Genomic DNA, 15,703 nt, shown 5'->3' with positions numbered 1-15,703 from the left:
TCTTGAGACACATCAATGAAACTACTTTTCCAGTCTGTCTCCACTACTTACTATTCCAGTTGCCACCTCTTCAGAGGTAGCATTTTAGAGATTCATTTTTTATGCTGCTATACATAATGTCAGAAAAGCAGCTCATCATGAGGTTGAGTTTGCTTTAAAAATATCATTTCAACTAAGCATAGGACAGTCTGCCACATACTCTACCCATAAGAAACTCAGAGCTTATCTTTACTACCCTCAATCAAGGATCAAAGACAAAAATCAGTGCAACATATTGCCTTAATAAGAATAAGCTGTGATGAGCTTCTAACACTCAAGACCAGTCTGAGAAAATATGATGGGGAGCAGATCCAACACCCTCCACCTGTTTCTCAGTGCTGTTACCAGCACCTGTCATGAAAAGTATGACTTCTTGAGTGTCCTTGGTCTATCTCCATAGGGAATGATCTCAGCTGCCTTAAGGTAGTGTGATATATTTATCCCTGTTTCCATCTCAGACAGCTCTAACATGTTGATTCAATAATTGAACCATAATTCCAAGATATTGTGGCTGTCAGTCCTTCTCATGAGTTCTGGTTAGAGTGAGTTTCTGTCTTGCCACTGATACAATGTTTTTACAAACACTTTTTCAATATCTTAGCATGTATGACTCTGTAGATAGCCTGGAGTCTTCAGAAATTTTCAAAGGGTGCTTCTGTACAACTCAAGTGATAGCAGTGGCTTCCCCCTGAAAAATCTCCAGATCCGAAGTTTGCAGAGTGGACACTGGGGACTCCATTCATGCATTCACCAAGCAGCATAACGCTGAAGAGGCATCCAGATACTTTACTGCTCTGGAATAGCGGGCCTGTATCTATTTGGCTGAAGTGAACAGCACTGCTTGTACAAGTACACAAACATCTGAATAAGAAACATGACTTCTGACCATCCCTCTGGAGAGGCTCATACATGCCCCTCATCCCCCAGTCCCTTCTCAGAATTCTCAAGTCTTTTCCTGCAATTCCCAGGCTGAGAGGAGAGAACTGCAGGAAACTGAGAGGTTAAGACACACACTGTCCTTTTTGTAAATTCACGTGTGGCAACGTTAAGTGAGAACGCTCGTTGCAGCACACATCCTATATTGCTGTAATACCAAATTTTTATGTCATCTTTGTTTGGCTATGAGAGCACCCACTAAGAATATACATATAAACAACAGAACTCCAAGAATGTCACTTAACTCGTTTGAGAAGAAACTAGTAAAAACAGTCCACAGTTGAAGACACCCCAGTCACATCTTGGCAGCACATTCAAATTCATGTCCGCTTAAGAGAAAGTTCTATGGGGTGGGAAGAAAAGAAGGTTTGAATCCCCCAGATTTCAGAATTTTAAAAAAGTTGCTTTTCTTTGCTTCAAAACTCATATATGGGAAAAGGGGGATAATTCTGAAGATGATTCTTTAAGCTTAAAAAAGTGAAGAAAGATCCAAGAGTGAAAAGTATCCTATTCTGAATTGCTTTCGCTAAGCACAAAAAGTTATAAGTGCACACAACTGTACATCAGTTGTACAATCATCCAAGGAGTGTTATTGTAGAACAAAATGAAACAGCTTGATAATAGAAAAGAAATTAAAGAAATTCTTGTGAACTTTTAGAAACTGAGAAAACAAAAGATAAGAAGGTCAAGAAATAATATGCAAAAAGTCTGTTTTGAACAATATATTATTTTTATTTTAGTAGTGCAATTACATACTAGATAATTTCCACTTGTGCAGAGACATGCTCTCTGACTCAAGAACATAAAAGCAGCTACTACTATGGAAATGGAATAGATGGAATACACAGTAGGAGCACAGCATGTCACTAAAGGGATGCTGACACAACAGTGTCTACTTTTTACATTGCACAGCATTTTCCCAAACAGAAAATTCTTCTAAGCTTTTTCTTTAGAAATTTCTGTATCTCCACTGTCTGAAGTGATGCTTTGCACTTCGGCAAAGGAAATGTCCTACTTCTATCATCTTAAGTAATTCCACTGTGATTCGGATGACATAACCTGCTGAAAAACAACACCTCCCACCTCTTGACTCAAGAGTAAGGACTTAATTTTGGCAACATGCCCACAATTCTAAAGAGCCCGAAAACAAGGCTACAGGCAGACTGAATCTCCCTAGAACAGATTTAAATGTGGCTGCTGAAGGAAGGTGGTGCACAGATATCCTTCTTAATTGTGAAACAGAGGTGATGTACTTATCTTTCAGTGGCAGAATGGAGAAATATTAATATGATGTATTCAGATTCTACACACACTACATAGGTGAATGAAAATTAATATTTTAATCTTCAAAACAGGACTTTGCACAATAATTAAAAGCATAGGGCCACACACAGATATCAGGATCAGAAAAATACAAAACTAATCCTTCATTCCTTGCAAGTTATCCATTCTGATAAGGTAATAAAGAATTATTGCTTTGCTCTACTTTCACACAGAAATAACTTTCACGTGTAACTCTTATTGCTCCGTAACAGATTAGTAAACTTCAGCACCTTCTTACCTTTGAATGCAACTTGAATTATTATAACAAGGGGTGGCGCATATATATGTTTTATGTTTTTAATGTTTTTCTATGTTCAATGATTCCTTTATTTTAAAAAAAAGATAACAAATAGGGAAAAAAATCTACTTGTTCTCAAGTTATCTACAACATGCATGTTTTTCATTGTTAATTATTATTACTATTACAAATATGCACCATATTTCTTTTTCAGTTTATCCAGTGGGAACTTCTAGCCACCAGATATCATCAACAACATTACCACGAATTTTGAAGAATGCTTTATTATCCAATTTCTGTTCCAAGTTTTTTGTTTAATACCCCATTATTACAAGCTAGTAGAGTTTCTACAATCCTTTGACATAAACCAAAAAAGCTTAAGGTGGAGGGCCACTTTATTACCTCTTTGGCACTACTGCTACCACTACAGGTATACCGTGACCACTTTATGTGTCTACAATTTAAAAACGATATTGATATATTGAAGAGAGTTCAAAGAATGACTGCAGGAGCATAAGCTGTCTTTAGAAAAAAGAAAAAACAAAACAAAAATTATGGTGCAAATTGACCACAACTTTGAAGTACCTTCACAGGCAACAAAAGTTCAAAATGGGTTGTTCTGTCTAAAAATCAGTAAGATTCAATAACTAGAAAGTGAAGGCTAGAAATAGAAGTTTTAAACAGTGTGGCCACCTTAAATGTTTGGCTTAGTTGGCGTTGGTACTTCATCATTACCAATTTTTAATTAAGAATAGTTATTTTCCTTTTTAAAAAAATCTACTTAAAATAAAAGAAGTATAAATTAAAGGTGTGCATCATATTACATCTGACAAATAGGTCTGCAAGTAGCACAGTACCCCTATGAGAAACAATACTGTAATTTTCTGGTCAGTGTAATTACATAGAACAGTTGATCAAACGTACTAAGAACACTGAATACGTAAAGAATAGCTGTGATAAAGTGATTTTAATGCACCATAAAGAATGACAAATTCTGTGGTCTTTTTCTTGACCAAGAAACGCCAAAATAATTGAAAATTAGAGAAAATAGTTCAGAATTGAAGGAGTCATCGATACTGAGCAGTATCATCACTGTGTCTTAAAAATATTAATAAATTATACACATGCATAATAATGAAGGGAGGAATTTAATCAGAACCTTTTCTTCCTTCATAAGCTGGCCATTGTTATTCCCTCAGTTACTTCTGCCTCTGATTTTGCATGGGATTTGGAAGAAATGTGAAAGTGCACTTTTAAGCAATGATGTTTTTATAGTGGAGTAGGCTGTATGCTTAAAATTACAGCAACTTATCTTTCAGTAACACCAGGAGATAAGCACTTTCCAAAGCAGAAACGGACATGCCTTCCATTTCCTGCAGAACCTACATAATCAGGCAGCACGTATCACACAGCGAGCAAGAAAAATATGCTCTGTCATATATGAATGTCTTTTTTAAAAAAATAATTAAAAATATGACGTGAAAATAAAAACACAGCTGAATTCTGACTTTTTTTAATCTTAACTAGCCTACCCTTGTCTTCATATGATCAAATACGATGTTCTGTGCAGGATCTTTGCATCCTTCAGTGGACTGGATAGTTTTAGTTAACTAAAAAATATTTGGTTTTATTCTCCAACAGGTATTCCAGGCCTTACTAAGTGAATGTTACACCTTTTGTACTTAAACGTTTAGTTTCCCAGCTGGCTTTTCCACCAAACTTTCATGTCTAAACCTTTGAAAGATTTTAGCCACCCAGTTCCAATTAATTACAATTAAATGCAAATGTTACAACGAAAGGAAAATTTCATGAGCAGCCATCAGTTCAGTATTAACTGTCATTGTTAATTTTAGAAGTTATTCAATAGATCTATACGACCAAATAGATCTAAAATTGTGTAGAAGGCCAAATCATACCTGACTAACTTGATCTTCTTCTACAATGAAGTAAACTGGCAGTGTGGGTAAGTGGTGAGCAGTGGGTGTTGCATGTCTTGACTTAAGGACTTCTATATGGCCTCCAAAGATTCTTGTAGCCAAATTGTTGAGATACAGAGTGGATAAGTGGTGGATAAGTGGTTAAGAAGGTGGGTGGAAAATTAGTTGGACTGTCAGGCTCCTAGCCTGGTGATCAGCAGTACGAAGTCAATGGGTAGCTGCTTACTACTGACAATCCTCAGGGGCTGATATTGTGGCCGATATTATTCAGTGCTGTTATTAGTGGTCCAAACGATGGGACAGACTTTACTCTCAGCAAGTTTGAAGATTCTATGAAATTTGGGAAGACATGAATCGGGAGTAAGCAGTGTGTCCTTGCTGTAAAAAATAAATAAAAAAAAAAAGCCAACTGCATCCTGGGCTGTGTTACTAAGAGTATACAACCAGGAGAAGAGAAGCAGTTATTTCTCTCTATGCAGCTTTTGCAAAACCACTGCTGGAGTACTGTGCCCAGATTTGGGCTCCTCAGTGCAAGACAGACACTGAAAAGCTGAAGAGAGTCCAACAGACAGCCACCAAGATGGCTGGACTGGAGCATACGGTGTAAGAGGAGAGGATGAGACAACTGGGGTCAGCTGAAAAGAAAAGAAGGCTTAGGGGGATCCTTGATGCTCTCTAGAACTAACTGGAAGCTGTAGAGATGATGGAGACAAAAGTCTTTTCAGAAGTGCACAGTGGAAGTATGACAGGCAACAGGGAAAAGTTGCAGCACAGAAAATTCTGACTTGTTAATACAGAAAAGATTTTACCAGGACAGCAACCAAACACTGGATCAGGTGCCCAGAGAGGCCGTGGAACTCCCATCACTTGAAATTACCGATTTGAGCAGGATGTTGCGTGAAATGATCTCTGGGAGAGCCCTTCAACCTGCATGACTAATTAATATAAGTATCTTTACTAACTGGGAGCAGAATGTGACCAGATAGAATTACAATTGTTTCATTTCAGGATTTTTAAGAGTATTTTTCAGAAAGTGCTGGACGCTAGTAATTTTAACTTCTATTTCAGCATCATGGAAAACTGAACTGAAAAAAGAATGTATAATAAGAGTCCTGTATCATTTATCTCATCACTATTAGAGTTTTGCTACTGAAAAGATATAGTTGTACAAGTTTGGAACCAATAATCAGGGTAGTTCCTTCAGAAATTATTTCTGTGTTTTTCCATTTGCCATTTCCTGCTTTCGCAAACACAATCAACACAATTCCCTGAAAAATCGTTTGATTGTATTAATAAAAAGCATAACTTTGAAAGACATGCTGAAAATTGTACACCTATCAATAATGGAGGGTACCAGTTGTTCTGAAGCTCAGTTACCCCTGGCTAAAGAAACTCATCTCTGCATTTTGCAAATTTATGAATTCATTCAGACAGTGATTTCTAAATCCAACCAAAACCTCAGCTATTAGGACACTTATAGTTTGTTAAAAAAGGCATCATCTAAAATGAAAACTAAAAAACACAGCTTCGAGTTCAAGAAACAAAAGCAAAGTCCCACAAAATTTCAGCATTAGTGTAAAAGCAAGATGAAGATGAGACACACCGATTCAAACCACCCTGTTACTTTTGAGTAGCAAGTCATTGTGTTTCAATCTGACTATTGAGGTGTGAATTCAAAAGCTAAAGGAAGGACAACCAAAAATAAAAATCTTAATCATTTAGAATTTTATTTACATATGTGCTATTAGTTCTTCATTTTTCCTTTCTTCCTTCTTATTTAAGATGCAAAAGCATATATTTTCTATTTAAATTAGCTTCCAACTTGTTAATGGTATTTTCGATTTTTTTTTTGTTCTACTACAAAGTTTCACATTTGTGGAAACAAAATTTCAGAAATTTCATCTCTACTGAAGAGAAGTGTAGGATAAAATTAACATCTGCAAGGAAAGTATACCTAAGCTGTAATTTGTAAACAAAACAAATCACGTAATACATACACAAATATAACAAAACATCAAAAGACATTAAAGTTTACATATTTTAAACCTCTAATCCCCAGCCAGATTTGTGCATTTCTACATTGTTTCACATAGTCTTAAAAATCCCATCCAAAGGGGATGGAGGTGCTAAAATGAACTAGTTACAAATTTTGCCTTATGTGAATAAAAAGAAAAAACAATCTCTTTGAATACTAAGCTCATTCATATAGAAAAAAACTTGTTTGAAATAAATTAGAAAAATTAGATCTCTGTTATTTTAGCCCCCTATGCCAGAAAAAGCATATGAATAAACCCACTGAAATTTTACGGATTATTTCACTTTGGTGGGATCATAACTATAATACAGAGAAAACACCCTGACAGATGACTGCTGTTCTGCTTTTTTTTGATTCACTTAATTTCTACAAATTATTAAATGATTATATAAAAATCAGAAATTTGCTGTACAAGAACCAGGTGTTTATGATTTCTTTGCAGTCTAGAAAGACATGAAACAAATACATTATTTTTCACTCTAATTTTCCAACTTTCTAAGAACTATCAAGCTACCAACCTCTGAAATGAGGAAAGATGAAAATAATTTTATATATGTTTTACATTTTTAACTGTCATTCTTTTATAAAGTGACACATTAAGATATTCCAAACTAAAATGGTACTAAAAAAGCAAAACGTATAACGAATAAATTATGCATGCTCTCAAGGTGCAATAGCCCAACTTCTCAAATTTTGTTCTACAAATGCTCTACATGTTCTAGACAAATCAAGTGATTCTAATAAGGACATAACTGTTTAAATTATCTTCATTTAAATCACTTCTCCCTGCTGTCCTCTTATGAAAGGTCAAAAGAATGAAGCAGCAGCAGAAAAAGCAGAAACTTAATTTTTTTAACTCATCAGAAAGATGTCCCCTAGTATGATGGCAGTAAGAGTTCCAGTTACTGAATCAATCTATCTACTCCAGCAAACCAAAAATTGTCTCTAAAACTGTGTCTTATTTACGTTGCAAAATCTTGAAACAGGACAAAAGTGTTCTTTGAGATAACACTAATTGCTCCAATTAAAATTTCTAAATCCTTCTCCGAGCCTGGAGCAGAAAAGGGTAAGAATTTTAACACATGCATGGAAAAAGAACTTCTTTGCAAAACTTGTCACAGTTAATTAAAATCTGGTCAGATAAGGCAAACAACCTTTCTCTTCACTGGGCATTGTTCAACAGCGCTCTGATGGTACGTCTACATGGCACATCCATCCTTTCTCACTAAGCTCCTTGCTGCTGCTCTTTGGCCATCACAGTATCAAGTCTGATAATCTAAAGTTAAGTCAAGTGTACATACGTTACAGCCTAGTGCGCCTGCTCGCTGCTCTGACAGACATCTACCCTAAGTGGAGACATAATAAAGAGTGCTCACTGAAATTCAGTGTTAGTTCCCAGAATAATGCGAGCACTGTTCGGTTCAAAATAGCTGCAAACAGGGATCAGTTCTTGTAATAAGGCCATACTAGATAACTGTCATACAGTTCACAAACAGGACTTTGTGGGGTTGCCATTTCCACAAACACTGAAGATGAAAAGAAATAATAGCTTTTTCTGACATAGCCTCTTTCCTTAAGTTCATCGTAAATGAGCGCCCTTATGAATGACCCATTTCAGTGACTGCTTTACATACAAAACCACCCTTTATTTGTTAAGCACTACATCCCTAACTCCTTAATTCAGTTTTGCACTCAGTGGTATTAAAAATCCATCTTGTTTGAATGGACCAAATTATTAAAAAAAAAACCTGCCACAACCCAAAACCAAAAACCAAACTTCTAATTCACTACCAAACACAGTTTGTGAGACAAAAAATGCAAAGTTACTGTTGGTTCTTTCCTTGTTCCACACCACTGTAACATGCAAACCTTGAAACTAGAACTGCCTCCTGAAGAAACCTTCTAGATAAAGGGTCTTCTTTCTGTTACCAAATAAAAGGCTGTAGTCAGCCATCTGTCCAAGACCTGGATTCGCATTTCGGGGAATAACTGTCTAATTTTTGTCTATCAAATCAAACAGCTGTTTCATACTTTATGATGAACTATGTTGCCATTCTATTACACTGATATTTCAATGAACACCTCACCCCACCCTCAATACCTACTTAGCCTCAAAGTTTGAGCCAACCACTCCCTTTTCCCAGGAGAATACTGTAGCTACCAGATCACAGTTTAACTTAAAGGGAGGCTTCATTTTGACCTCTTGATGAAGGTCCTGACAACAGCCACATACAGCCTATCACAAGTCACCTGCAGGACTTACACATCCTTCATTATAAATAGGTGGTAAAACTGTTATGAAGGAAGAAGAACGAGCACTGTGTGTGACTTCTACTGCATCTCTTCAGGAAAAGCCAATGGTTAGGGCCATGTATATTATCAACACTCTGAATATATGTTACACAGGCCATGATGGGATTGACAGCTTCACAGATTTATCGGGTAGATACCAATGAGCCTGTGGCCAATGAAAAGAAGAAGATACATTTGGAAACTTCCCCTCATACATCCTCCTTAGTTCTTACGATTTAAGACATCAAAGGGTATCCCTACCTGAGCAGGAGAAATGCAGCGATATGTCAGTATATCCCAGAGACTCCAATCAGTATATGCCATAGCACTGCTGTGAACAGAGGTGTATTTGGCTTGCAGAGTATGTACATACAGTAGCAACTCAGAGACAAACGGGTCATCAGATTACCTAACTCTTGTAAAGTCTGTGCTGATATCCCCTGTGAAGGAGTAAGAAAATGGGACAATACCACCAAAGCTGTTTGGCAAATATCTGACAATAACACACAATCAGCAGCTTCCTTGTGTTCCCCTTGGGTAGAACCAATACAAAGAGTTTGGTTTTATCCTTTTTATCTCCAGACAAGAAATTTGGCCTAAACTTTTTTCTCCAAAAACTCTCAAGAAGTTACCTCTTTACTGACTGGTGCTAGAAGTGTATCATTTAAGTTCTTTCTTCAGATATATATTCATAAAGACAGAGAGTAATGAACAATTCAAAAGAGAAAGGTTTAACAGAGTCGGTGTAATGGTGTTGGACCGTCCTTATGAATGACAGCCTGCCCAAAATACTCCAAGTGTCCAGAACACCAGATGTGGATACAACCACATCATATTCTGCCATAAGTTGCACTGACATTTGGTGTATCTATTACTCTGTGTAGCTGAGAAAAACATATTTCTACTCAGTGCACCTAGCATTTTGGGGGTGGGGAGCAGAGAGGCTGTCAAAAAGAGCACAGCAAGCTTCGTTATCTTTAGAGCTATGTGCTGTCACTGCCATCATTGATAATTCTGCAACAGGTGAGTCTGGAACAATGAGGTAGCAGTTAATGTAACTTGGGAGCTATTCTGGAAGCCATAGTTCAGCTGCTGGATTTCATCAAGTATTTCTTGCTGGTATGATAATAATCTTGTTTCTGAAAGTTAAGTCTAGAATACCAACAATAATATGAATAATCTTCACTAAGACTTAAGAAGGGGTATTCAAAATAGCAGCCCTCTTTTTATAAGCTATGAATCTTAAGCTTGTTTTCTAGGGTAGAGGAATGTGATGCAGCCACACTGTCATCTGCTGAAGTTAGGGCATCCAGATCCATGCCTGTGTTTGGATGTTCAATGTGACACTTAATATTTCATTACTTTGTGTTAATGAGAGACCGTCCTCTGTATCTGTGAGTTGCCAAATACATCCTATGCTGGATAAAGGATCTTTCCTATGGACTTGTATGGAAAAATTGCTTGAGTTCCCTGCAATTCAGGACATTTGGGAAAAGCCCAAGAGAGTCAAATTGCTTACGAAGATACCTCTCACCATCTGCAGGAGAATCCATTCCATAACCCAGATATGGGAGACAGACAGTGCTCTGGGAGATGATCAAATATATGCAATATCTTCTACATGAGGAACAATTAAGTAGCATTGGACTTTTCAGCCTGGAAAAAAAAGAGGACTTGGAAGGGGTATGAGAAATCTGAAATTGTGAGTGGCACAGAGTCTCGGTTGTGATCACCCATTCACTGTGTCTTCCAGTGCAAGAGCATGAGGCTCTCAATGAAGCTACTGGGAGACAGGTTCAAACTCAAAAGAAATGAGGCAGGTTCTTTCTGCAACAGAGAATAGGCCTGTAGAACCACTTATGAAATGATGCTACAGCTGCAAACGTTTACATGGGCTCAAGAAGGCACTGACCATGTACTCAGATGTCAGATTCATGGAGGATACTAAACGGACAAGTCACAAAAAGTTCCAGAAAACCCTCATTTGTAAATAGTTGGGAGGGACAAAATTACAGTGAAGTATCATGTCTTACCCTTTCTGGGGTGTCTGCATATGGTCATTACGTGAAACAGAATGCTGGACTAAAGGGATTGTTGGCCTGAACCAATACAGCTATTCCTTGGTTATGATCTTATCAGAACCACAAGTCTGGGCTCTCTAAGAATTTCCTTTCCTTAGGAAATTATTCCAATCTTTAGTACAATCACAGTAATAGTAATAGCTGAGGAAATCAAGAATTCACGTTTAATTTTCAAGGTCAGACTGCTGGCCACTGTACCTGCACTGTCTGTCTAAGAAATCATCTGATGACCTTGAGTCTCAACACTATTCTTCAAATTACATATAGGCTTCAAAGTGAAAAATGGAGGGACACCTTTTTGCTCCAAGATACAGATATTTATTATTATTCCCAGCAAAGAATTTTACCAGAAGTCTAACACACTTGTAAGTCAGAAACAGTACTAGTGGATTCTGACATCTCAGAATTTGCTTTAGCTAAGATGGTCAAAACTGCTATTAAAGTTTTTCTCAGCTTTTCTAACGTGTTAGGACATGAAGTATAACTGGTGACTTCCCAAGTGCATGCAAATCCCTTTGAGATACTAATGCTTCCTTTAACAGCAGTATTTAAAGAAGAGTTTCGCATGCCTTTTCGGATACTGGGAATGCTAGATATAGAACCATTAAGAAAGTAGACGGATTTCTTCAAGGCAGCTCAAAAATTCCATAGTCAATATCTGGGGCAGCAAAGGCCTAAAATAATCTAAAACTATGGAAATACAGATAAACACATAATAGATGATTAGCTGAGGAGGGTGATGGAGACACACCTAAGAGGTTCTGCACAGAGTCAACTTCCAAGTGTGGAACAGTAATAGCAAACCTGAACCAGATCCTGCAGAGCACAGCAACTTGGTGCTCAGGAAGTCAGATGCAGTCAACTACAATTCAGCAACATCCCCTGATTTTCTCCAGCCCCCTGGAGCCCCAAACATGAGACCTGATTTTCATGGAGGTAAGCCTGAGTTCAGTTAGCTCAGTCTAGCTCAGAGCTCAAGGACAACACAGAGGCACTAACAAAACCCCTCCTGATGTGACCCAGTTCCACAAGGAAATAATTTGGCATCTCTGCACATGGCATCATGTTTCCAAGGCTACTAGAGTGCTCAGCCTCAAGTCTGGATCTCACACCATATCAGTGGCTTGAGCAACAAATTACAGTATACCCAGCTTACCTTTCTCAATGCATTAGAGCTGGGTGAGCAGCAAGAAGTAATTAATTTTAACATGTTGGATAAATAGCATTTGCACTTTCAATGTCAGTAAGTCATCTCTACCTTCTCCAGGAAATCTTTTACCATAAAAGCTAGGATTTAAATGATTGATGATTTCCAGATATGTGTGAATGAAACAAGAATTCTTATCTCTCAACATCTACTCATCAGTAGCAGAAACAAAAGTAATTGCATTCCTAAAAAATTACACAGCTCCTGCCAGCTTTTTCATTTATGTTGATGGACTTAAAGCAGAAACAAATGGAAGTCATTTAGGGCTCTCTTCCTGAAATAGATACAAGAATTGGAACAGAATTATCATTGGTTGCTAAATAAAGGAAAAACTGTAGTGTAGAAACTCTGGAATCATATTATCTTCACTCCAGACACTCAAGAGATTACTGCTCTAAAAAAATAAATCTGGCCTAAATCTGGCTCAGAAATGCAGTGGGCTCTAGTTTTCTTACATAAATGCTTGCAAGAGCACAAGTACAATGGGTCAGATCATGGAAACATATGAATAAGAGGTATTAAGAAGTATTTATTTGCTGCAAACACTCATCTCAAAAACCTCTGTGCCAGACCTTGCTTCCCTAGCTTCTTAAGAAAGGGGGCTTAAATCTTGTGTATGCATCAGGCTTTCAAAGAAATGCTGAACCACTAAGTAGTCATGTAATGCCCAAACCAGGTCATTAGATTCATATACACATATTACACATACACGTATAGCTATGAATTCATGCATTGAAACTACAGATGTACGTCAAATAATTTTTACAGAAAATCTTATCATTAGTGAATACGTGCATATACATACATACCTGTGTATGTAAACAACACATGCTGAATTACTAGCCTTTTCAAAGTTAATATTAGAATATTTTGGGAGGCTGATTGACAAGAGGAAATGTATTTAACAATATCAAGAAATTTAATGACACTAGGTACACAACAACTCATTTATTTAACTTTATTTTTCTAAGATACTTACATGTAGTCTATATTTTATTATAATTAGTTTAGGATGATTCATAGTGAAGAATGGCTGCCATTGTACTCCTCTAAGGTGCAATACAGACATAAAAATGGTTTTTCTTTTCTGTTTTCAGAGGGATGAGGGGAAGGGGTTACTATGTGTGCAGCAGTGTCCCTTTAAGTAATCTTTTTTTTGGCTGTGCATCCAGGGCAGCTAATAGTTTTATCAAATACCCTTCACAGCAAGACGACTGTTTCCATGGAAACCGTAGAGCAATCATCCATTACTCCTGCAAAGATTTCTCACAGCTCTCTCCTAAATACAGGTAGCTACTTTCTCTCAAACTAAAATAGAAAGGAAGAATGAATTTCATAGTGTGTGTGACACATTCACCTCCAGAGCTTCATATGGAGACTACAGGGAAAGTGGGACCTAAAGCACAGAACACCAGAAAGCACACACAAAGAAGCCATAAAGAAGTTTTAAAACAGGCACAAATTCTATCAAGTCTGTAACGTAAAATACAGCTTATAGAGAGGATGGAAGATTCTTTCCTTACAGTTGTGAAATGGAGAAGAGACAGAAGAGCTTAAGATTGGAGATGAACCCAGAGCTTGGTCACTTACCTCTCTCAGCATGTTGTTTTCTTTTTCCTTCTGTTCGAGAAGGCTCTCCAAGTGGTGCACGTGCATCTCTGCCTCCGCCAACCGTCTTGTTCGCTCATGATCTTCCTCAGTGGCTTTTGCTGACAGACCTTTACTCTGCAGCATCTCCAGCAGCTTTTTGATGGACTCATCACGTGCATTTAAGGTCTGTTTCTGTGTCTCAATACGCAGTTCCATCTCTTCTAAGGTTTTACGTAGCAGGAAGAGTTCCTTGGCCTGGCGTTCATGCTCTGCATGAAGTCGTTGGAAGTTTTCCTCTGTCAGCTCTGCCACAAAGGGCTCACTGGTTCTAGTGCTGCTGTCCTGCTGGAACAGCTGGTTCAGGTCCCGCTGGATCCGAAGCTCATCTTGGAGAGCCTGGATAGTCATCTGCATATGCTAAAAGAATAAATAAATAAAATCAGAGGACTGCTTTCACTGGAGAAATAAAGAGAACAGCATGAGCCACGTCAGTCCTCCTGAACTACCAAATAAGAGGAAACCGCAACATCGACAGACCAACAATGTTTTTTTGAAAGCAGAATTTAGATGGAACTGGGTTAAACTACAGAAATTTCAAGTCCCTCCTTCTATGCCTTGTAGAGGTTGCTTTAAAGTAGAAACCTCTTACTCAGGTGACACTCTCACTCCCACCAACTTGAATGAGTCACTATTTCAAATGGGAAAATGTCAGTAGGCATTCGTCAGTAAGCTGAGAGCTCAAAATATTTTTTCCCAAATGTTTGCCTACCCTATAGAAGAATTCTGCATAAGTAGTCCTAGACTAGAATTACTATCTTGACAATGCAGAGGGACATATGACTATTAGAATTTACATACCACCTAATAAAATGTAATCAGCCACGATGGCTACCAAGATCTTCAGTACTAACACTACACATAGCACAGATTTCCCAGTTGACTTACAGAAGAAACTTCAGCATGTCAGGAAGAACTACAACTTTAGAAAATGAGATATATGCTGGCTGGGGAGAAGGGTCACATCATACAATTTTATGCATGAGGATTTTAGTGAATGTGAAGTCAAGGAAATGATCATCAGTAATCTGTGGTTGTGAAAGACAAAAAATCCTGTCTCAATGACTGTGAATACAGGGGGTTAATATAATGGGATAATACAGGCGAAGCACAGTTTGCCTAGAAAAACGTTCTCACTTCATATTTAGATAAACATTTGTTTTCTTCTCTGCAAGACAGTGTAAAGATAATAATGGAGAAGTACTAACACACTGAACAAAGATCTGATTACCAAGGAAGAGATATGCACCGAATGATACACCTCTGCTCCCTTAAGACTGGCAGATGTGGTTACAATTTAGTCTGCATGTGAACAAGTCAGATGGACTGGTCCCTGGGGTCTACCTTCGTATTACAAAAATATGTCTGCAATACAGCTCTTTCCAGTATTCACTAGGACTAAAGTACTATTGGTTAGTATTAGTTGTAATCTACTATCAAGCTTGACTCAGGAGACACATTGTTAAGGTCTGTAATGTAAAGATTACAATTAATATGCCAAATTAGTATGTTTCACATTAATAAAAGTACTTCATTTCACTCAAATATCTGTGAAAAGAAGAGAGGTAAAAAGACGTAAAAAGATTTGGGGTTAAGTATTACATCAAGAATATATTTATCACAATTCTTAAGTAAAATTCCTTGGAGCTGTCTGGAAATGGTCCTGGGTAACCGGCTCTAGGTGGCCCTGCTTAAGCAGGGGAGTTGGACCAGCTGACCTCAGAGGTCTATTGCAACCATCCCGTTATTCTATGAAAAGACAATAGACAGAGGATAGTACTTGCAGCACAGTTACCTACCTTTAACCTGTTAACAGTCAGTTTGGTTGCATAGAATGGTGCACAATGGCAGTTCAACCCCATTTTCTTTACAAAGGCCAGTACTTTAGACTGAGTACTTCCCCTCCTTTTGTCTTCTGGCCTAAGAAGAGCTTTTCAAAACTAAAGGTGATGTTTCACAATTAGGTCA

The 15,703-nt window shown here is 37.6% G+C and overlaps 1 protein-coding gene across 24 annotated transcripts in view; it reads right to left on the bottom strand.

Moving 5' to 3' along the window:
- ERC1 (ELKS/RAB6-interacting/CAST family member 1) overlaps positions 1-15,703 on the bottom strand; it is a 300,806-nt gene that overhangs the window by 221,562 nt on the left and 63,541 nt on the right. For all 24 annotated transcript variants that reach the window (XR_012586646.1, XR_012586651.1, XR_012586648.1 and 21 more), the window contains exon 3: positions 13,679-14,095. Coding sequence is in view for 13 of the 24 variants with exons in the window: in XM_074584028.1 (XP_074440129.1) it covers positions 13,679-14,095 (417 nt within the window). In the remaining 11 variants the exon portion in view is untranslated. The remainder of the gene's footprint in view (positions 1-13,678; positions 14,096-15,703) is intronic.

The sequence above is a fragment of the Larus michahellis genome, chromosome 1 (genome assembly GCF_964199755.1).
Source record: "Larus michahellis chromosome 1, bLarMic1.1, whole genome shotgun sequence".
Taxonomy (NCBI): Eukaryota; Metazoa; Chordata; class Aves; order Charadriiformes; family Laridae; genus Larus; species Larus michahellis.
The sequence above is the reverse complement of the archived record's forward strand: the minus strand, read 5'-3'. Positions and strand labels throughout refer to the sequence as shown.